This window comes from Pelecanus crispus, chromosome 3 (assembly GCF_030463565.1).
Source record: "Pelecanus crispus isolate bPelCri1 chromosome 3, bPelCri1.pri, whole genome shotgun sequence".
Classification (NCBI taxonomy): Eukaryota; Metazoa; Chordata; class Aves; order Pelecaniformes; family Pelecanidae; genus Pelecanus; species Pelecanus crispus.
The window spans coordinates 41,654,653-41,679,751 of NC_134645.1; the positions used below are offsets into that span (position 1 = coordinate 41,654,653).

Sequence of the window (25,099 nt, forward strand, 5' to 3'; positions counted from 1 at the left end):
GTAGTAAGATTTGAAATTATACTACTGTCAAAAATGAGGTTAACTCCACACCTCTCTAATACCCATCCTGTCACTACAGGCAGCCACTGGAGGTTTAGTAAGACTTGACAGAGGTGATGCCACCCACATCTTTCGAGGGAGGAAGATGATGACTGAAGAATGCAACAAACTAAAAGGGCTGCATGCCGTTTCAGCCACGCGCAGGAGAGGCCAGCAACATCCTTCCACCACTGCCCACCAGTTCCCGCTCATCAGCATGAGTACGGTTTGGCACTGAGGCAGGGAAGGAAAGACCCACGCCAGGGATGGCCTGCGACGGCAGAAAGCGTTCTTCACGGCCTTCTAGGAGAAAGGAAAAAAGCCTCCCTCCATTCCAAGATATGACTTCAGTGAGATAGGTGCCTTGCTATTAACTAGCTGGCTGTAGATTTTAAACTGGTTTATATCCACAATACCATAATTATGACAGAACTGGTCCTATTAAGGAGGAAGCGTATCTGATTAAAAGTGTTCCCTAAAGTTGCATTGCCATTTAATAAAACATACCCATCTTTTTGGGGGGAAAACCCAAGCCCAAAAGGCATACCAAATTACAACTGAAATAATAAAATGTCCTACAGGTAATAATCAAATGCAAAACTGATGCACTTCAATAACAAGAGGAAAAAGGACAAGAGGGGCTGAAAAGGCATTTCCAGGTTTAATTATTATTAGACATTCTGATTAGGCTTTATGAAACTCTCCTTTGATCAGGACCTTCCAGCATTATATAGAAAATAAACCAAGAATTAGCTCAACCATTTTTTTTTCGTGAAGGAATTGCTACTTAACAGTATTGTTTACAATTTTTATTTATTTGACACAAAATGTTCCAGCTACATCTGGAATCAAGTATCCTTCTACTTGAGAGGTTACAAAACTAAATATATTATCTCTTACATACTTGTGGGATGTTAATTTTCCAAATGTGTTAAACAGTGAAGATGTTACCATGTACAAAAATATGAAGATATTTTTGCACTCCAAAAATTATAAAGACCAAATAGGATGTTGCTTTTTCAAGATTAGACATGGTGCACATTTTTTAATATTATACATGATTTTTCAAGAATTCTGATCCTTCAACACATACCACGTATTTTGTTCTTAGGCTACAGGTGAGTTTGAGCTCCACCTAGCTCTTCCCCTAGAGGTTACCGGTTTTTTAGCATCCAGGGATTTTGGACATTAAATGAACAGCAAAAGACCAACCAAACTTAACGTAGTCCCTTAGCATTATTTCTCTTTTCTCTGCCTTATAACATGGATTCAGGTTTGACTTTAAGAAGTTTATTAATTTAATTCCCCCTTTACTTGAGGCTATTTGTCTTTGATGGGGACTGGTGGACAGAAAGTTTATGCTAGTGCTGTTTCATTCTCCTATGAAAAGTTGGGTTTCTATTTGAGAGGAATGACTTTTTTTCTTCTTTAGGCAGCTTTTTTACTTTTTATTAATTTTCTTTGCTCTGGAATTCAATTCCCTAACCACAGTCTTTGTGAAGCAGCTTTGCTCTCAGCTCTTATCTACATCTTTCAAGATCATTACAACTGCAGTGGTAATTCATCAGCCAAAATTCAGTTTGCTGCATAATAAAGTCTTGAGCCACTAACTGCTTCTTCCCTGATAGGAATTTAGCTTTGGGGAGGTGGCAAGGCAAACATATTCTGTATCAGGCAGAGTCTGGGCATCATCTTCATGTTCAACTACAGAAGAAATCATAGTAATATGGCCTGAAGGTGATAAATTAATTTTGGCTAGGTTTCTGTCTGGAAGGAAAGAACAATTTTCCTAATGAGATAAGGATGAAGGAAGACAAGGACCTTCAGGCAACTGGAATTTAGTCTGAGAGAGGCCCTAATAAATCAGGTTGTGCTTCTCTTTGTTTAAGGAAATACCTGTTAGGAGATCCCGGGCCTGTTTATTTTTCTCTGACAAACCTAATTTTCTTGGTAGTGTACAAACTCAGAATCATAACTTGAAATGAGAATAAAAGCAGGTGGTCAAGTACAAGTTCCACATTTTTTTGTCATCTAAAATAAGTAAACACAAATCCCAACTGATGGGACTCAATTTACAGAGATCTGCTACTGGAAACTCGTGTCTCCACGCCCAAGGTATCCATTCCCAAATGAGCAGATTTGCTTAGAAAACTTGCACTAGCAAAACTAGAACACACCAATATTCTCCCAAACATGCACGTGAAGTACCAAGAGGCCAGGTGGGAAGGATCCAAAATCCCATGGAAGCAGCGACTACAGAAGATGCAGCCCCTTCACACACTCGTCAGACTACGAGGAAGCTCATATTGTGAGCACCAGCTTTAACACATGACCACCTCATTTTCCTGTAGCACTACTGTCATTGCTGATAGCAACAGCAGCTCCTGTCCAAGGTGGTCACTCAGCTAAACATACAGTGTTCCTGCGCCACAGCCCCATTACAAAAGCTACAGCCTTTGTCAGGCAGGCTCTGCTTCGCCAGGCTCTCCCTGCGACCTCTCAGAAAAAAATCCCAGAAAAGACAGAGAAACTAATGTCTCTTGGCTATTGCCTTTCAAGTAGAGTTGTTTAGGTCTTCTAGCTATCTTAAACTGATGGAAAGGCCATGTCCCAAGTCAATCAAAAGTCAGGCTGCTGTGAAAGCACCAGCCCCAGCTGGAATCCTCCCCCAAGCTATACATTGCTGCTCCTCCCTTATCCCAACCTAGGACATCATGTAGCCAGCACCAGGAAAAGATCAGGACACTTGTGCAGGAGTAGCAGAAAAGGCAGGACCACTCCTTCGGGGAGCTTGCACTTCGATCAACACACAGTGAGCGTGCAACCATCCCTCAAGAAACCACCATCCTGCTTGCGCTATACAGCTTCCACAGTCATCGGCAGCAGCACACAGCCGCAGCCTGCCCTTGCCTGAAGAGGCAGAAGCTGAGTGCAGGACTAACTGCTGTCTGTCCTTCAGGACAAGGATGCTAAAACCTGGATTTGGCAGATTCCTAAACACCAATTTCAAGGTGTTTAAGAAAGGAGAGGTCATACTTAAATGCTAGGTTTATAGTTACAGTGGGGTAAAAGTAACTTTCTCTGTGAAAAAAGCTTATTGCATTTTTGATCTCAACTGCGTATCGCATATTTGATCCCAGAAATTAACAAAAAGCTACAGCTAGCAATTACGTTATAAATGAAAGTATAACAAAACTTTTCAAATTGACTTGGATAATCTAAAATTCTGTACCTGATATACTCTTTATCTGAGGGATTATATCAGTTATTACACTGGGACTCCTTGTATGACACAACAGCTTTTCCCATGCCTGCCCTCTAAGGTACCAGCAAGTGACTGTTCTCTCTGAAGGAAGACCAGTCATAACAGCTTAATTCCTCCTCCCCTCCCCTGCCACGAGAGAGCACTCACACCCAAAGGGCAGCAGAGCTTCTGACTTTGCAAATTTGCTTTCAAGAGTGTCACATAAAGATCTAGTACCTCAGAAATTTCTTTATCTTTGAACGAGCACCTTATAGCTTCTGTGGTGATCATTAAGAATTCTGGCAGGAGGTCTATCTATTTCAGAGGATTTATCCAAACCCATGATGAGACTTAAAAGTGCAGACAGCTGGTAAACAAGAATTTTTGAGGTCTACCTTTACCAGGCTTTTACAAATTATTTCTCTGAAACTTTTCATATAACCAGTTTGGACATCAACAAATAATGCAGTTGGGTGCTCACTTGTAAAAGTGGATCTAGTGGATCAAGCAGCTTCCCTGAAAGGGCCAGGAACATAGTACTTACCCTGCTCTGTTTCAGTGCAAAGTAAATGGTGACAGCTTCAGTGACCGAGGCAGTAGTGAACTGCTGCAATACGTTCATTGCAACATTCATCTGATAATATCATGCTCCCAAAACCATACAACCACCACCAACTCTGTGCCTTTTTGCTTTAGATGTATGTTGTTCATACACCATTGTACAATATGCATGTGGGCCATAGTGGATGGTGTGCATCTAAAAGAATACCTTCTAGCCACAGTGATGCAAGTCCCTAATACTTACAAATTTACAGTATACTTCAAATAGTAAAATATTCAATTTTGGAATTGATTTTTGAAAATTTTGTTTAAAAAAGCAACCAACTTCTCAGAGTGCTGGCATAGCATTTCAAGATTTTTTTTTTTGTTAAATACTTTTTTCCTTACAGCAAGGACCAACAAAAATCTGTGCCATTTTCATTATTGTTGTTATTGCTGTTACTGTTATAAATAAAAGTGGTGGGTCTCCACAAGTAAGGAAACCAACTAGGCTTCAAACTGAAGCTCCTCTTTTTGCTAGATAATCACCCCCTGATTTATAACTGTCATCATTAAAGCACATTTTTACTGAAATCTGGATACATATGTTAAAGAAATCTACAGTATTTCAGCCCTCCAATCTAATTTTCCTTTAAAACTATGGTGTAGTTCATACTGAAAGATTAATTATAAGTTAGTTTTACAGATAAGTTTTGCAGTTAGCAAGCAACATACGTACATTTACAGTCTGTGGCAGTACAAGCAGGGCTTGCAAAAGCACTAAATTAACCAAGATGTTGACCGCAGTTCTTTAAAAAAAAAAAAAGCCACAAACCAAAACAGGAGATATACTACTCTGAAATTTTTCATAGCACCTTTCCTTGTCACCCCACCTTTAGCAGTGGCAGTAAAGGATTCTAGGCTGCTAATTGCATTCTGTCCCATAAACTCTTATATGCTAACCTGAAAGCACAGTTCCAGACAGTTCTGTGCTTTCTGTTCTGACTTTTGTTCCAGCCTTTCAGATTTACTCGCATTCTATAGTTTCAAAAATAGAGAAAAGCAGATGCTGAATTTTCTTTTTTTTTTTTTTTTACTTCTCTATTTGGTCGGACTTAAGCACATGCCTAAATGCTTTCCTGAATGGATGCCAATATGCTCTAAAACAACAATAACTTATGTACCACTTCTCAATACCATTCACTTTGTAAAGACCCTCTGAAGGTAAAAGTTACTTCTCAGAAATAACCTACGAAAACGTACAAAAATAAGAATTGTCACACTTTTTCCAATTCAGCTTTAGTAAATTAAAAACTTCAAAACAAATGCTTTAATTACAAAGTTCTTAGAAGGAATGCATGTAATAGTACAAATTAATGGCTTCTAAATGGAGGATCAATATCTCATTGTATTTTACACAAAGAGCTAAACCCCATTGCTGTAACAATACAGAGAAAGAGAAAGCTTTGCAGATCAGGTTACCTGTCTGATTTGATGTTTTTAATAGACTATAAATCTGGCTACAGCCATTTCAGAGTCTCAATCACAATCGTTAAAAGTAGAGATTAAAAAAAGAGGCAGTCTATGACTTCTAAGTATTTACTACCATTCCATCAACTCTGCAAAAGTCTTTTAAAGGAGATGTAACTAGTTGACAATTATAAAGCAGCATTTTGGCATTGCTCTATAGCATGATAGATTACTCAGATTAAATGATACGTATTATCTTACCTGATACATTCCAACTCCTATGTGTTTGGGCTCAATTTTCACTAGCTCAGCTAATGGGTCTTGGACGCGTCTAGCTATGGAAACTGAAAAATAAAATTAGAAAACAACTGAGTTTTATGTAAAAATCAGAATCATGTAATTGCTTTTGCTATTTTTTTTTAACTCTTCTACATATTTAATCTCTTTTTTTTTACCTGGAAATAATCAATAATATAGCAGAATCCTTTCTCACTGTCAGACACAGGACATGAAATGTACATCATCCAAACTTTTTAATTGAATAATTCAAGCAAAGACCTAAGGTGATTTCAAACTGTAATCATGACATTAAAGTTTTCTCAGGCCACATAGTTAATGAATAGAACTGTGTGTACTAATTTTTTCCCTTGTATCCATACTAAATTACACATGTAACATTTAAAATTAAACTCTGAAATATCCTTTAAGTCACAGATATGTAGAAACAAATAAACAAATAAAAAAGAATGGAGTCACTGTTCACAGACTTATTTATCTAATATAGTATTTCCTAAAGGTATACATTGTATACTTTCATACTATATATTTATATAATTCAACCGTAAAATTCAGTGCTCACTTTGAAAATGGTTCTTGGACTTTACTAATCTAAACTGCATACTACAACACATCAATTTGGAATCTGTCATTGTTATAACCACATTTAGAAAAAAACAAAGCAATTTCCAACATTTCTGGGGCCATTAAGAGCACATTGGAGGAAACTTTGGTCTTCTAAATCCAGATGTTGAATGAAGACTGCATTTTTGAAGCCTGTATTTATGGATAAATCCTTTACTTACTCAAATCTCAGAACAAATACTTATTTGCAAAATGCCAATTTGTAAATTCTCAACCTTGGTCTAATTGTGCAGATACTGAGTTTCATTCACTATTTGCAACTGTGCTCCCTCCCATATATGCCGAACTAGAAGAGTTCCACTCTACCAGTATTACATTTATAAACTTTTTTTCTCCTGAGTAAAGTAAGGACAGGCTGACTGGTTTAGCAGCTTTTAGAACATGCATTCTACCTAGTGAAGCAAACACTGATGAAGAACAGGAGTGTCTGGAAGTACTGCAAAGGTCTTTCCAAAAAAGGACCAAAGGTCTTTCCAAAAAAGGAAAAAAAAAAAACCCCACACCACCCCAAAAAAACCAACCCCCAACAAACCAAACCCAAATCTGTGTTCAGATAGAGTTTCCTATGTTTCTATTTGTGCCCACTGCCTCTTGTCCTGACAGCAGGCACTACTGAGAAGTCTGGCACTCATTCCCTCCCATTAGATATTTATACACATTCATAAGATCCCCCCAACCTCCTCTTCTCCAGGCTGAACAGTCCCAGTTCTCTGGGTTTCTCCTTGTGTGAAAGGTGCTTCAGTCCCTTAATCAACTTTGCAGCCCTAATTTAAACAGCATCAACCATTACTGCAGGGTGTTAAAGACTTCACAGCATTTCAGAAGAGGACTTGACTAAACATTGATACTTGAAGCCAAAAGAGCAGATAGATCTAACACTTATTTATTAGCTATGCAGGCTTCTCGAACCACAGATGCAAAGTTTATCGATTAAATACACCATTAGAGATTTCGCTTTTAAAGATCTGCACTGCTAAATGCACAGTTAACATGGAGTTCACTGCTCGGTCATGCAAGACTTTTCATATCCTTTATTATCCATTTTAACATATGCTGACAATGGCGGTTTGCTAGCTAGGCTTAGAAAGCACTGTGCTGGTGACATCTGATATGCCTGCCTCTCTGATAGAGAAGTTCTGAATTCAAAGGCCATCACATACACCTTCTTGCCAAAAAAAAAAAAAAAAAAAAAAAATCATCACAAAAGGTTAACCAGTGTAAGTACACCGGCTATTGCTTACACAATTATAGCTTATTACAGAAATGCTTGCCTATAACAATCATTCATATTAATTACTTTGAAACACTAGTGGTATGTATCACCAGTCACCTAACAAACAAAAGTGGAACAAAACACCAATGAAAGTATCAATCCAAACCAGGAAACATTTAAAACTGTATTTCTTCTGAATGCATTTATGTCTATGTATAGGTACTATACTTGTCTTTCAGCAAGCTTTCTTAAACTTAACTTGTTTAATAGCTATACAATGTTTTATAGAATTTTCTTTTAGTTCCACCTAATGGCAAAACACATTTCAAAAGTTACATTTTAGATAAACCGAGAGCAAATATCTCTCACTGTCCAAATCTCCTTTCATTACATCTTTTAAAAATAGACAACTACATGGATAGGTTGATAGAGGAATTTTCCAAGCATAACCTTCTCACGGGAACCTTCAATTAAAAAGTAAAATTGAGACTCTTCTTGTCATAATAGCTAGGTTGACAATGCTGTCATATCCCTAGGAGGCTTCCAGCAGAGGCGTAGGACCTGATCCAGCAAAGCACTTCAGCACAGATGCATGTCGGTATTCCCACCGGAACCAGCAAAACTATTCACATGCATAAAGTTACATTGACATTTAAGTGCTTTCCTGGATCAGGCCTGATAGTTACAATATCGAAGCGTGAACATCAACTAACAGTCAGTTATATGGCTGAAGGGATGCAGCTCCTACGGCTGTGCCAGCTGGATAGCTGACCTGCAGAATTCCCACTAAAGCTGCAATTTCACTCCAGAACTTTTCAAATTCAAAATAAAAGACAGCACAATAGGGAAAAGGCAAGAGTTGTCCACATTCTCTCTAGGCACAAACTCAGTCAAGTTTAGCATTACTGCCTCTTGTAAATGCAAAATGTTACAGTACTAGCATGCTGCCATAGATAGATCTTTTTAGGAGGCAGTGAGGCTCCACTCTGGCAATTTGATCCACGTGGCTGGTCTCTTACAATACAAGCAGAGTATTACCAATATCATGAGGGCTCTGCAGAAGTGCAAGGTCTGCTGCAATAGACCAGAGACAGTAAAACCCGATTTTCCCCTTAAAAATTAAATCAATACTTTTCAAAAGGTTTTTGTATATTAAACTATTTTACAGTAATACAGGTATTGCCTAAAACTAGTTGTTTATATGCTTGAAGCACATTTTAGGAATGGCTAGAAACCATGCATTTTTAGAAGACTGACAATGAAACAGGTAATGCATTCTCACTCCTACAGTTATTAAGGTATACTTCACTTTTGCTCACCTAAATGCAAAATAAATTATATGATGGCATGCAGGGCAAAACCAGAAAATCAGATCTCTCGAAAGTAATCAGCAGGGCCAAACATGAAATGTTTGAGATACCATTCTTAAAACATGCTAGTCTAAGTAAAATGTGAAAAAAACCCTATTCAATATTAAACAGGGTATTAAGATCAGGATGACATGGCCCTCTATTAGAAAATCACCACAAGAATTGCACACCCAATAGATACAAAGCTTCAAGTTGTCAATTAAGAAGAAAACGTTACTGCAATACTTGGAACGACAGTAACATATTGTGCTGCCATGCGGTAAATCCATGTAAAATTTTAGAGCTTGGGGGGACAGGATGGCCTAGGTGGTCCTCTGACTTTAATGTAGATAAACTTCGCCTCCAAATACAATGAGAAATAAGGAAGGTTACAGAATGCATATTTACTGAAATCCTGTCTTGTCATTAGGACATTTTCTGCCATTTTGTAAGAAAGACAATTGAACTGTTTGGTGGTCTCGATTCACTCCATACTTCGGTTATTTGCCAAGACAAACCCACCAGATAGTTAAGTATTTTTGCCTGTCAGCGATGAAGTGCAATGTGGTGGGCGAAAACCTTCCATAAGAGTTGCTTCACAACCCATGTCAGTCTGAGTGTCTGAGCTTCATAGAAAATAAGGAATTATATTAAAATGTTTTGTTTCCTAATGGCTAATGAGCAGATGTGCCCTCATGAACTTGCAAACATACTTAATTATCTGGCTACTCCTGTCCTAAAAAGATCAAATCTCTCTTAATTCCAAACTGACAAATTTAAAATTAAGACTTTTTTCCTCACACATACATGTTGCATAACTTTGTTTTTACTAGTACTTTCTACAGCAAGTGGTATCATTTTTCACATGGATTAAAAAAGAGAGTTTCCACTCAGGAATACTGATAATAGTTTTCAGGCCAGATCTTTTCAGACTAAAGACTTTAAAAAGTGCCAACTTTCAACAGTGAGCGGGCAAAAACAATATACCAGGCTTCCAACTATTTTTCTAGCTTGTATCTATACAACAGCCACGTCAGCTGCCCTTAGACAGAATTAGTACTAACTTACTATTTAATTAGGCTACCTGCCTCCCTTCAGTAACAGAATAGATCTAAAGCAACCATTATGGCCCAAGTCAGATGTGCACACTATTTAGCGTGCAAGAGCAGCTAGAAGTCTGGTCAACTACAAAACAAAGTTTATTATAAATAGCTTCAAGTATTGTGCCTGCTTTGGGGGCAGCCTGCCAACTTCCGCATTCAGACAATTGCATATTAAAATGTTCTCTTTTTGCATTGCTCTGTGTAAGAGCCACACCATAAAGCAAAAGCTTAATGGCTGTACATAGGGAAAGAGTGAAAATGAACATACAAAGTTCTGCCAAACGCAGCATGAGAGACTGCCAGGAATGATTATGGGTGGAAGAAGAAGAAAAAAAAAAAAAAATTCCATTTCTTTCAGTTACAGTGGCATTCAAATGTTGCTTGCCACTGAGAGCAGAAAAACATTTTTTGGCCAAAAGTCCAAGACGATGGCATTCTTTCCTTTAAAAACACGGCTCTTTATATAAGGATAAAAATGTGGCCCAGTCAATAACTGTGACAGTTTAGCTACCTCATATGAGTGGGAGCATTTGTTTGTGTTTTGAAACAATGTGAAGCTTCCAGATGTGAAGGCAGTCAGTAGTTTTATAAATGTTTTATAAATAAATATATGGCAACCACAAGCTATTAGGCTATGATAGTTCAAACTCAATTTTGTCATAAATGAGAACATTCTGTATTTTTATTATAAAACCTCACTATTTTGCTCTTGCTGAGACATGCTACTATAACATTCAAGTAACTCATCCCCCCTCCCATTTTAAATCAACCTTTGCACCTTAAAAGTCTGGGTTGAAACTTCAATGTCAATGAAATAAAAAAAGAATATATTAAGGTAATCAACAGACTAACTCACAAATGCATATGTAATTACTGTCAATATATCATACCAGAGTAGATATGGAAACATTACAACTTATTTAAATCCTTTTATAAAGCCTATTATCGTGTTCAAGATCAATTACTCTCCATAAGTATCTGCAATAATGTTTACTCTGTGATCGATTGTTCAGGTTTCCTGAGTCCTGGAAGCTTTCTATCCTGTTGACCTGAATTTCACCCTCCTTGCAAAGGATACAGTGAAACATACAGTAGTCTTTTCATTAAGCGTTCTTTCTCAGTAGGTCAGGATTTGTGACACAGTTTTGAATCCTCATATATCTTCCTGGTGGGTTTAAAGTATGCAATTTATTTTAAGCAACTGCTCAACAGCTGCATTTCATCCAAAATTCTTCTGTGGCAAGTGAGCAGGTTTTTGTTTTAAAAAGGTTACATTTTAGTTTACTTTTAACTCCATAAAACTGATAATCTGTTATTTGCCTAAGATTAATGAAATAATGAATGACAATGTTCTACGTATTTACTACAAAAATCTTTAAAAAAGATGGCTTGAATACAGAAAGGAAGTGAGAAAACCTCGACAAGTGAATATTAGAATGCAGCTTTTTAAAGTCCATTTTTTTCGTAGAAACGCACTCTCAAAACCACTTTTGTCAAGCATTAGTAATTTCCGTATCACAGGATAGTAGCACTTATTTTATCCAAGGTGAGATGGGAGACATATTATCAGTTAATTCAAGCCTGATGTGTTTTTTCTGTCACAGAAATAAACTAGTCTTAAAGGATGGTATAAATTCAGAAAAATCTTTCCCCATCTGCTCAGCTTAAAAGCTAGACATCATCAGTATGCTTTTTCACATTCAGACCACTGGTACTAATTTTACCTGCATCACCATGCCATTGATTACTGTTTCTACTGAAAGTAAAAAAAAAAAATCACTTGAAGTTCCGTACTTAGCAAGAGCTATTTATTTATATCAACAACAAAAATTTACCTTTCATGAGTGACCAGAATGTCCTTTCCTATGCCTATAGTAAGAAAAGCAGCTTTGGTGAGTTACACGTCATAATGCTACATTAAAAGCAAACCGAAACGCCTCGAATTGAAGAGCATCCTTGTACTCATTGTTCTGCTGGCTCCACGCCTCAAAGAAGCAACAAAGCCTTCTAAGGAAAATACACAGAGACACAGATGCACAGAGTTACATCCAGAGGGAAGGAAATAAATCTTTTTCATAACTCTTTTATGCTAAGGGAAACTGGCTTTACCAGAGCCTGGACTAGTGCTCTGCTTCTGGAGATCGCTTTCAGACAGAACTGGTGGAATATTTTCAGTTTGTTCAGAAGCGCAGCAAATTACCCTCTGTAAATAAAAAGGCCAAGTTCACCTGCTGAACTCAGATCCACCTGGGATATAAGAAATGGTTGGTAAATGAGAGGAAGGCAAGGTGAACATCACATCTTTCCACAAAGCGTGCAAAGATTACACATCAGTTGCAAACATTAGCGTGCACAGAGAATGATGCTCAGTACACACACCACTCTCTTCGCATAGTGAAAATACTCATCCAAAACAGCCAGATAGAGGAGTGTTCAGCTGGCTCAAAATAATCTCCTGTTTTAATTCTGTAACAAGGCAGAAGCCTAGGGGAATCTAAGTGGGTCTGGAACTTGCAGATTACAGAAGATCAACCTCCTCTACGCCAACCTACTACTGTACTCTACAGCTTCAGAGGAAATACAGTGCCGATGAGCGGGATGTTAATGATTCTATACCACCTCTCACACACGCTGTGAAGTTTGCACAGATTGGAAAACATTAGATTCTTGTCTAGAACAAGAAAGTAAAGACTACAAACATCTCTAACACCTGTGTAACAACCTATTCAGCATTATGCCACTGGTTTTGGGCAATTCAAACCCGTTTTTCTCTCTCTCAAAATCCTTATGCAGGCACACATGTTCATACACAACTGTAGGAGGCCCTGTCATTTCCAGACTATCTGCAGTTAGGGACTGGTTTTTTAAAGTTATCCACAGATTCCCTGTAACTTCTGTTTAAACTGTAGAGCCTAGTCCACACCTTGAGATGAGCTTCTGCTCATTAGTGGGAACTGGGTCCTATGGGGAGAGAAGGAACAAGCCCCTGTTTACCTATTACTGCTGTTCACCATCCATTTTGTTTCTAAACACGTCTTTTCCCTTCCAACAGTATAATTAAACTCATTCTTAAATGCTACAGAATACAGCAGATGAAAGATGGAATACAATTTCATTTTGTACTGCTGTAATTGCACACAACCCAACTAAATGGGCTGGCAAAATGTTTTAATGCATAAGAATTCAGCGCTTACTTCCCTTTCTTCTAACTCTTTCTGAAAACATGGGGAACTTGCACCAATCCTCTATGATTAGCTGTAGAAGGAAGCTTGTACTTAAAGTGGTGCGAATGGTTTAACCATAAGACTTCTGTCCAATAAAGTTTTTGAAAAATGACCTTCTCTCCCGAGTAGCCAAGGGGGAGTAGTGCTCTTTTAAGAAGATGAAGAAATTAGCTCAAGTAGACATCAAGGCACTATGTCCCACACATCTAATCATCAAATTGTTTTACTTTCCTTAAGATAAAGTCAAAAGAAATTACATTTTTTCCAATCTTTACCTTCTACTTGCTGGCCAGTATGACAGCTCTGAACTGTATGCCTCTATCTTTAACAGCACCCCAGGGAATAAAACCCTGTAGCATGACAGTCTCAAAGTCCTAACAAGCCCCCAAAGCCTATAAGGCTTTCTTTTGCAAGGAAAAGTGCAAGTGGTGTGCTGAACTTTGAGTGTACAATAATCCCATGTATTCTGCCCTGTGGAGAGGAGACAAGCAGATGGGATTTGACAATGCTAAGGCAAGCTGTGCTGTGTGACCTTTTTCTCTCTCAGATTCTTCTTTATCCTCAGAAATCATGCTTTAGAGGCAACACAGTTTCTGTACTGGATCATACCTGTGCATGCAGCACAACATGCATGCTTGCCCTGCTCGTATTCCAAATCTTTGCAAAAAAGTAACTTTAGGGAATATTTTATCTGCATTTTTTGCCTTCCTACCTGGGTGACACAACTATGTGGTCATGACAGAGGACCCCAGGCCCTTCATGTCTGAAGGAAAATGAGCATTTCTTGGAGTTGCTGCATTAGACAAGCCCAAGTATGTTGCTCTTGTTTCAGCATCTGAACACAGAATTGCAAATTAAAAACCAAATGCATATGATTGCATTAAGGTATGGAAATAAATCAGAGGGGCTTAGCGTGAGATCACCTCCAACCAACGATTCCAGAAACATGTTGTCTGAAAAGATATAACCCCCTTTCCCACCTCACTCTGTGTTTAAAGAATTCTATGTATTCAGGTTTGTCTGCATTTTCATAAATCAATGCAATGAAGCACATTAGGCTTTTATTTTGCCTTTTAAATAGTGAAAGAAAGAAGAGATTGCTTGTTTGTTAGAGCAGTCATCTCAAAATGAAGGGTAATTCATCAATTTAATGAAATTCAGGCATTGCTCATTTAATATAACTGAGCGTATATCGAAATCAGGGTAAAATCCCAGCGTGACTACTACCTCATAGTGATTCTCCACCACCAGGCCACTGTTTCACCAGAATTCATCAGTTTCCTCTGGTTCTTAGAGTTATCAAGCGACATTCATTTCATCATGGTATCCACTTCAAGAGGTGGACAGGCAGCAGAAGAAAAAAATTCTGATGTGAGCACATGCCAAACAATTGGTGCATCCTTTATCCTCCTTGTCCTACGGGCAACAACAAAACCACCACTAGCTGACCATACCTTCAAAAGTTTCCAGGCATCCAGGAAGTACATAAATACCATATTTCTGTGTGTCAATCCTTCAACACAAGTCATATGTGCTTACACTTTCTATATACTTCACCTGTCCCTCACACAGTCTTCCCATTTTGTCTAGCCAAACTTGTTCAAGCCAACCAGCATTTGCAACAACAAGGAATTGTAGAAATGGAGAAGTGCTGAGAGAAAAAACAGAAAGCATGGCAGTGTCTACACACTGACACCGGCACAGACTCATTTTATTTCTCATCCCAGAAGCCGCATTTTCATTAGGAGTACAGGTTCTGCACAACAAAATAAACCCTTGGGCAAAACTCTATAGGACAGGATGGAGGTAAAACAAACAAGGTATCAACCTTTTGAAAACCATTTAATTCCAGAGTTCATGGGCCCAGTGACAGCATGGAAAAACTGGTTGACGTTGATTGTCACAGAGTCCATCCGCTTGAGGATGCAATGCTTGTCACCACTGAGTTTAGCTTTTTTTTTGCTTTTACTCATGCAAAGAATACCACATCAAGACAGTCTTCTCAACCTCTCTGATAATGAAAGGCAACTAGTGGCAAGGAGAATTACTGGTAAACTTGCAAGGCAAAGTAACTGTTCACCGAGCATGGTATTTACAACTGCTTCAAAGGGAAACTTGCATACAGCCCTTCCATTAAAAAAAGGCACAAGCAATTCTCAACCACAGAGACCTAGAGTAATCCAGAAGATCTTATGGACAAGTTACACTAAAAAACTCCTACTTGAAGTTGCCATGAATAGAAGTTAACCAAAGGTTAAATATGAAGTGCTACACTGATGGTAGCTCAGGAGAAAAAAAAAAAAAAAAAAAGAAAAAAACAACAAAAGAACAGGACAGCCAAGTAAATATGAATTTGACAACTTTATGAAAAAAACTCTACCAAGTTAAACACTTGACTTCTTCTCTAAGAGTGTGGCCAGAGGACACATGCCGGGGCAGAAACAGAACTGCAGTCACTCACCCAGCTGCGCAGCTCCCTCACTGCCGTTCCGCTAACTCTAGAGCGGGCAGTCCCAAGGCCTTGAGGGGCCACATACCAATAAGCTTCACAAAAGGCGATCAACATTTTCAGCTTGCTAAGCACTCTTTTTTATGGTGTCCGTTCTCCCCTACAAAAATTCCCACCCCCAATCTTCAGCTTGTCCTTAGGCACGGCTTTTGGAAAGGAGAATACAAGGAAGCCTTGTATTCCCTTCTCTGTCAGGCTGCAACCCTATCGCAAGTTGATCCAAAAACCCCCGTTACTGAACTCCAGTGGCTTGTTCTCGAGGCAGAACGCTCCTAATCTGCTGCAGCTGAACTTCCTCAGCCTATCAAGTAGGAAATCCTTTTATTGCTCTGGCCTATAAGCCTCTTATCTCCTTATTCTGTGAGGCTGAGAAATAGCTGTTCTGCTCATTAATCCTACAATGACTGTCAGAAGGGGATATTTACCTTCTCACTCTACTCAAACACAAGTAACTAGGTTTCATCGAGTTCTTTACTACCTCCTTAGTTGAGTCCCAGTCCACCAGATTTTATAGGAATTGGAGTAGCAGTACAGAAGCTTCTGCACTTTTGTGAAATATTCAGATTTGGTGCTATAAAAATTTTAAAGAACCTGGTTCAATGTAATGAATTGATATCAGGAGTTGATATTGCCTAGTGCCAGAAAGAAGGTGGCCATCTCTGGAGGACAATTTGTAAATTTGAGAGACCCTATTCCATTCTCCACCAATTGTTTCAGAAATGAGCTTTTTTTTTCCCCCCCAAGCAAATGCAATTTTGGCTAAAAGTGCTATATAGATGACTATAAAGACTTTCCGCTATAGTTTATACATACACCATTAGTTTATAACGAGACCTTTCTCAATCATTTATTACAAACTCATGTCATCTATGACCTTCAAAGACAGCTCAAAGGGAAAAAAAAAAAAAACCAACCAGTTGAGTTCTTGGCTTAACTAATATTTTTAATTAGCACCCCCAACAAATGCTAAAGGTTGCTGGTTTTCCCCCTGTATACAACACTCAGCCAAGGAAAAATTGATAAGGTAGTATTTTTATCAGGACTGATGTCTTCTATTTCTGTGCATAAAGTGAAAACTTACTACAAACAGTTGCTAAACAGCACTGCAAATATGGCAGATATATCACAAGATGTGAAAGTAAGTCTCATATAATATGCATTATTTAATATTTTACATTTATGTACCTGATGGACAAACATAGGCCTACCTGTGTAATTCAAAAAAACTCAAAACTCTTCTGTAAAGTTTGTATTGAGAAAAATGTTAAAGTGGCAAACTGTGTTAAGATCACAGATATCTCACATCAGTTGTACCTTTTATTTTAACTATAAATGTCACACTTCATCATGCAGCTGTCAGCTTCCTTTAATGTACTAAATGCTATCATGTAAGCATGGAACCTGACATGATGTAACACAACAATTAAAATAAAAAGCAAGTCAGCTTTGACACCATGTCACTTTTCTGTTTGCTGCAAATTAAAGGAAAATCAAAAGTACAAAAGTAAAAGCCAGTCAAGAAAAAAGTTTGCAAAAAACCCCAAACATCAGTTAATGTTTCCCTCTAATGTTATGTCACATTTTTACATTCAGCTTTAAAAAAAAGAGTCCACAGCTTTAGCACAGCTAATTGCAAATTGATACCAAAAGACATCAAGAAGAAAGTCTAAAACTTCTAGAAAGACTCTATTGTAATAAATATACTTCTAGCTGTCAGTTCCGTAACAGCTGACATCCATGGAGATAGGCAATTATTTTTCACTTTCTATCCTACCTTTTTTCAATTTCTATCTACCCTGTGGTACTGCTGCAGCACGTTAAAATTGCTGATGCTTTTCAAACCAGATGCAACAGCGCTTAAGTTATGCCTGAAGCAATTCCTAGTAATAATGGCAAAATTATGAACTCTAGATAATTAATACTGAAATTGGTCATGTATTACAAATTTGATTTTAATTTACTGTATTTGATGCACAACACTAAATAAAAGTGTCTGAAATGTTCAAAAATTAACTCTGGAAAAAAGAAAATAATTTACATCTGGAAAAGTATATTATTAAGAATTAGATTTCTTCCTTTTCAGTGTTTTTCTGTTCATTTACATGAACTCTAAATCCACATTTAATATCAGCCACATAAAAAAACTTTGGCCCGAGGGAAAGTTAGTGGCATCTGTCACAAATACAGAAATGTCACATGCCTCATATTCACTCTGGCTATACCATGACACATTCAAAATCTGTGGCCCAGGGAAGAAATCACAATGGAGTTCATTCATAGGCAGGGACCAAAGGGTCAATCAAAAAGAAGCTAGAGGCCTGTCCTGCAAAGGGAAGGGCCAATACAGACATTTAAAGAATATTCCTGTAAAAACATTCACTTGAAACATTAAGTTAACACAAATCCCTTTTTCCCCTTTGAGGAAATAAGGGGAAAGGAGAACATGGAGAATTCTAGAAAGTTTTACCCCCTAAATACCCCGTAACTTCAGAACTGTTTTCTCCTGATCTACTTCTACACCTTACTGAGGATTTCCAGGCCAGTAGCCTGCTAAAGTAACAATAAAATTAAGAACAGTAGCGTTTTGGCTGGAAAAGATTTATACATGAACGTTACTGCATTTTCAAGTGTGCTTTATTTGATTGAGTATGGCAGCAAATTGCAGGAAAACCAAGAAAATAAAAAACTGGGGTAGATAAAAAACACATACAAAAAGACACACAAATAAAAATACACAAATGAAGTAATCCAAAATAATCTTAGACCTGCCCTTACAGCTGTCTCCCAATAAACCAAATCCATGAGTAAAATTTGGACACCAACAAGCTGCTAGGAATTTGATCTTTAAAGACTACTCTTTTACCAAACACTGAAAATTATAAGTGGCAGCACTTGTGTATTTCTAAGAACTTGGGCTGTATTATGTATCAGTGACATTTATGCTGAAATAGATAATTTTTTTTTAAAAAAGAAAACTAAACAGTATTTCTTGAGAGCTATAGTCAGCTACATGAAGACTCCAAAGTGATCACAGTGAAAGCAAAGAAAGCACCATCGTCATCCTTCAGGATGAATGCACACCTTTAAATTATCTGTTCTCTTCTTACTGTTTTCCTAGCACTTAAATTGCTTTATTATTGTTAGAGACATTTGTGTACATACAAGGAAAAAGAGAAGAGAGGTCTAGCTCTTGTGGGCATCGACATGCAACATGTTCAACCGTGAAAGTTTATGCAATTCATTGGTTATATTAATCCCCATAAATTCTCCTGTACAAGCCTATTGAAGGAATAGGTCCACAAGGACCTTTACATTACAGGCCTTAGTAAAAGATGATGTCATTTGCATTACCTAGGACTTCAAATGTGAAATGATGGAAGAAGTAAAGTTTAGAAACAAAACAACCCAAACCTTTGCTTTTTATACTTTTGACTATTATTATACTTAGTATTATAAACAATACAGTCTGAGAACTGAGAATTGAGCTCCATGTGGTAATGGTGATAAAACGAAACAGATTTCATACCTGCACTTCTTAGGTTAGGGTCTAGGTCTGGCATTTCCTTGGATGCTTCTGGACTGACGCTGTAGATAGATGCTCCTGCTTCACTGACAATGCTGAAAAATAAATGGCAAGTAATCAAAAAACCACACAACTGAACAACATAACTGAAAGACTTAGCAAGTGACTTAATTGAATATTTGTGCGGGGTTTTGTTTTGTTTTTTTTTTAAAGCCTCATGTTTCAAAAGTATTTTGAATCAACTGAATACTTATAAAAGTAAGACAGGACAGACAAAGGAAAAGATCTCCTTTTAAGCCTAAACACCCCCCCCTGACCTGCAACAGCCATTCTTTTTCAGTTCTGGCCCTACTCTAAATACACACTGTGCATGATATCAGCCCCTGTAGTAATCTTACAACGGAGAAAATTAACACAAGGAACAAGTGTTATCGGAAGTAAATAGGCAAACCAGCTTCCACAAAAACCTACCTGACAATTTCATTGAAAACACCTAGATTCTAAAGTCTAACAGCAATTAAACTATTACCTGAACCCAAGTCATGAGTGTGCACACATAGTCTAAAGCTAACTGCATAAAATACTCAGAAAAAAACCCAACTAGATACAGACTGAGCCACAGAGCTGCAGCTTGCTTCTCAGCAGCATTTAATCCCGTCTTCTCCCCGCTCTCGCTGCCATCCCCGAAGAAAAACACAGACTGCATGTCTTCAGTAACTTAAACTACAGTTCATGTATCTACGGTACACCTCAAACTCATTCAGTAATGACGATCAACTCACCAGTTCAAATCACAACACATAATTAAAAAGGCCTCCAGTGCTCTAGTTCCACTCAAGAGAAAACAACAATCAAGTATTCACAGTGTAAGTTTATTTTCAGCTGTGAAATTTTGACACCACTGAATCAACAGTATATTTCTTCAAATAACTTCAACAGAACTTGAATTTCAGGCTGATAATTAAGGCATCATACAGCTACCGCACTGGAGAGGAATACTGTCACTTTCAGAACTATTTTTACTTTTACTATTCCACTCTTAGAATAACTTTCTCTTTGCCGTAAGAAGGGAAACCACAACCAGACCTTTCAGTAAAAATCATAACATTGCTTTATATTGTTTTAAAATCAGACTGTACATTTTCCTTTTAAGAACATTTAGTAGGTCAAATTTTTAAATACAGAAATTGATACTTAGAAGCCCCTCCCTTTAGAAAAAGCTGAAGAGTAGCTCAGGAGATAAAACACATTCCTATTCAGTGTTTCAAGCATGTTAACAGTAAATAGTGTAAAATGCAGATATAAAAAGTAAGATTTTTTTTTTTTTAACATGGATTCCACACCCCCCCCCCCCCCCCCCCCTTCAAAACTGGAATTTGGTAGAGTGGCATACACACAAGTCAGATTTTGTAGTTACTCAAAATTCAAAAGAACATTTCAATATCACAGACAGACGACCAGATCTTTCAATAAATACAGAGAATAAAATCCTGTTCTCTTAACTCCAGACCCATTCAAACAACCAATTTAACAGAGAAAAAAATTGCTCAGATGAGCTGAACGAGACAAATGAAAATGAAACTATTTACATGATCTTTTAAAAAGGTTCAGTATTATGGGCATTCCTTCACTACAAATGCCATTCAGAAAACAGTCCCATAACAGAGTTCAGAAATATGGTCATATCACAAAAACCTAACTGCTGAAAAATGAAGATGTTGACAGAAGCCTCAAACTGATTTTTCTGATGAATGGGTAGTTTAACGAACAATGCAGCAGAATTTCTTAATCTGTTCACACCTTTTAAAGGCAGCATCTGGCAAGCACTCCCTTTATGGAAATTCCTTCCAAAAAAATCACACACTTTAGCACATACTTCTAACAGCTTTTAACTAATTGCTCTTCAATCTCTTTGTATTCTAACAGATCCAAAAGTTAACCTCTCATGCAACTCCTAAATTTATTACACTGGTATTGCACTTCAATAAAAAAGTTTTTAAAAATTAGTGTTTTGCACCCATTTTTACAGTGCTGTAATATAAACTGTATTACTGCGTGCAGCTGATTGCTTGATCCCTCTCAGTATTTAGTGCAGTGAAAAAAAAAAAGTGGCACGGATGGGAATTTTAACACACTTGATATTTTATTGATTCTCATTAATGCTACACTGACAATTTTCAGAAGTGAGAGGAAGGCAATAATGCTATCATTCTATGGTAGTAAGTGACTCGTGCCAAGTTTTAAGGTATGTAGTACAAAACCTCCTTGCTAAAATGAGTAAATAAAATTAAAGTCAGGATGGGAGAAAGAAACATTTGGAAAGAGCACATTTCCTTCCCTCAAGTGCAAGACCATTTATACAGCAGGGGGAGGAGGAAGGAGGGAAGCCAAGTAAAAATTTATCTCAAGCAGGAAAACAAGATATAAAAAGCACTTTCAGTAGCAGCATACACTGGATATTTGACATCCACTCTTGAGATGGTTTTGAATACCCATGTAGTTATTCTATGAAGTATTTGGTGCAGCAGACTTGGAAAAGGGGGGTAAGAATTTCTGCTCACGCAGAACCCCATACTGCTGCGCCTAAGACAGTAAAACCCAGACGGTAAATGGATTTGTTACCCAGAGTAAATGCATTGGGCCACAAACTCCAAAGAAACCATCCTCTGGTTCGTTCAACCATAGTCAACCAAGATTTTACAGATGTGTTAGTGGCTGTCATGTGGTTTTATTTAGTTTGTTTTTAGCTACAGCGAGGTGGTTACTAATGTGACACTGGCACATACAATGCTAAAACATTTAGCTTGGTCACAATACTAAGATTACAAGAAAAATAGGGGATTTTTGTTTGCAGTTGTTCAGGGCTTTGCTTTTTGACTAGACAGTCACTTTGGTTGAGAGACACTTTGTGTTCTTCTGGGGTTTTTTTAATTCTAGTACTCATCTTTAAAAGGGGTGATGCTATATAGGATTATTTATGCTGATTTAATGTTGTAAAATGCTCTGCATCATGCTTTCAAAGAATATACATATTTTATGTCAGGGCACATCAAGACAAAACCACACCTGCTCAAATCAGTAGGCTATAGAAATTTACTCCAAACTACTGCTGTCCACACTGTTCTCTAAAAAAATAAAAAAAAAAGGGGGGGGGGGGGGGCGGGGGGGAGGAGGCGGCTATTTTCAGTAGAGCCAAAAGAAAGCACTCACAAGTGTAAAAACTGTATCTAAAAATCTGTATATGTTCAGGACTAGAATTTCTTTCTACTTTGACTGTGTAAGCCACATAATATATTAAAAAAAAAAAAGACAACTAGACCCCTATCCCCTCATAAAATGAGATCCTTATTTCTGTGCATTCTTTAAGAGGAGAGATTCTTGCACTGACCAAAATCTTAACAGTAGAAACTACATTATTAAAAGTTATTTTGCTATTTAAAGTCAACATGTAGCAGGTAAATAAGAAAGTAGTCATGATATGAGATGCTTATAATACTTGAACAGACAAGTTTCATAAACTGCTCTCTGAATTAACAAAAAAGCAGGTAAAATATCTGGGACTTTGCCTCCATACTGTCTGCTTCCCACATTATCCATCCTACAGGTATGGGGTTTTTCCCCTCAGCATCAACATCCAACTTTTTAAAATTAAAAGTGCCCAAAACACTAAGCTGCCACACCATATTTCAATTTACTCTTTTTAATCGTACAAACAAGCTTGTTGCATGGAAAGTATGTTTTCATATACCGCACCCGTCTTACTCCCATTTGTGAAGACGCATTTTAAGTACTGTTAAACCAACCTTAAATATATTCCACTAGCACCACCTCGTGGTCCCCCAGCTTTATGCTGGAGACCGTGCCTGCTGTAAATAACGCTCTAAATACTTCAAGGAGTCTTTTAACATGTACTAGAGCAAGTTATTTTCTTACTCAGCTTAAAAAAGCATGATATATTTGGTATGAAAACATAATCTGAAGACCTGTTCAAGATATTCAGATTTTCAGTCTCTTAATTTTTACACGAAAGCCTTTCTTGTAAGAGGTTAAAAAAAAAAAAATCTAAGAATACTTATAATTTTTTTTCAATTCAAAGCTATTACACACCTACAAAAATGCATAATGGTAAAGATTACATGTAACAAACTAGTTATCAACAGTTGTTTAACTCTTAAAATTTCATGTACATGAATGTAATGGCACATTTTTCTAAAACTTAAAAGCTTCTTAGGTACTAAGTTTTCACTGAAAACCTTTTCAAAACTATGTGCAAAAATCTAAAGTAAGTATAAAAAAAAAGCTATATCAAGCTAGAGGCTTCTCGGGTCAAAGATGGGTGCGGCTTCCTGACATTTTCATGAACCTTACCAGAATTTCAAACTATTTTATTAGATTGAAGTGATTTCCCCACAAGCAAATGCAACGCTGGATTAATAACCTACAGAGAGATAAAAACTAACTTTATCCAACTTTACATAACTTACTGTTCCTACAATCTCCAAAACCCTGATTTACAACTTGAAACCCCTTAAAATAATATTTTAAGAAAAAATACCAGTACAGAGACCAGCGTTAATACTTGGAAGAAAATCATGGTCACTCTAAAAGCAAAGGGTATGTCAACCTCAAAATAGGCCCAGATTTTCATATTTGGTCATAAAATGATGCTCTGCCAAAATATAACTCTCTTCCCAATCAAAATTCAGTAACTGTGGTTAACTACTCTAACCCAACTTTTTACATACTAACTGATAAATACACTCTTCATGAGCTTGTGGCAACAAAAGCTACAGGCTCCCACAAAGTGGAGAAGTATAGAAGGGTCAAAGGATTATTCAGTGTTACTTACTAAAATAATTGGCTTAAGAATTACCCAGGACAGAAAAATAAAACAAAATAAAATGACAAAATATTTGCCAGAAAAGAAAGTTACCTGTAAAAGCTTGATTGGAATGCTACAACCTTTAATTATGTTGATAGATTTAGTGATTAAAAACAAACTGAGGAGGGGCAGGGAAGACTTAATTACAGACTGAAAAGAAGATCAGACTATTTCATGAATGAGAAATCCATTAGGTCTTACTGAAAACACAGAAGTCACAACTAGCTGCAGAAAAGCCTAAAACAAAAAAGGGTTGAGAGCTACAGAAGTACTAGAGAAACAGGATGTCCGCACCTTTTCTTATACGTCTCCCTACATACCCATTTTCAGCAACTAATGAAAAGCGTCTGGGGAGGTCAAAGTAGCTCTTCATGTGAAACAGAAGTAATCCCTTTATTTGCATTTTGACTTGTGTCTCACTCTTCCCTCTCCTATCAAGCAGGACAGCGCCTGCAGCAGAAGGGACTTTGACAGTGCCATTACCAATGGCGAGCGGTAGGTTTCTTGCTGTCATGGGCAGAGTTACCCGCCGTTCCCAGGGTCTCACATTCGAGTACAGGAGCGCTCCAGCCCCTACGCGCTGAGCACAGCACAGTTCCTTCTGCTGGGGAGGTGATGAATACGGCCGACTGGAGACTGCAGTTCAGTGCAGGCTGAGCGAGACGCTGTGATTTATTCAGCCACACGTGCTCCGCCACGGGAACAACAGGATACCAGGCTTGACAGACCCTGGCTCTGACACAGCTAAGCCATTACTTTTTTTTCCTTATGAGGAACATATGTCATGGAAGCGTAAGATAAAAAGGTTCTGGTACCCAATAACGTATTCGAAGAATAAAAAGCCTGAAAAGATGTTTAAAAGCCTGTTCATTCTGACAGATGAGATTAAATTCAAAATCTGGTCTTCCCCCCACCTCCAATGAGCTAGTGGTATGGCAAAGGAAGATGTTAGGATCATGAAAAAAGATTGTACTAGAAAGCGATCATTCTTCAACAGAATTAAGCCAAAACCCATACAATTCATCTGTAGTTTATATAATCGAAAGATTTAGCTTTAACTTTTAACAATATCTAGAACTCAG

At 37.6% G+C, this 25,099-nt stretch overlaps 1 protein-coding gene across 1 annotated transcript in view; it reads right to left on the reverse strand.

Annotated features, from left to right (window-relative positions):
• Positions 1-25,099, reverse strand: part of SRBD1 (S1 RNA binding domain 1) — a 124,212-nt gene that overhangs the window by 49,389 nt on the left and 49,724 nt on the right. The window contains exons 15-16 of the mRNA XM_075707254.1: positions 19,139-19,230; positions 5,555-5,637 (exon numbers count right to left, since the gene is read on the reverse strand). Of these exons, the coding sequence (XP_075563369.1) occupies positions 5,555-5,637; positions 19,139-19,230 (175 nt within the window). The remainder of the gene's footprint in view (positions 1-5,554; positions 5,638-19,138; positions 19,231-25,099) is intronic.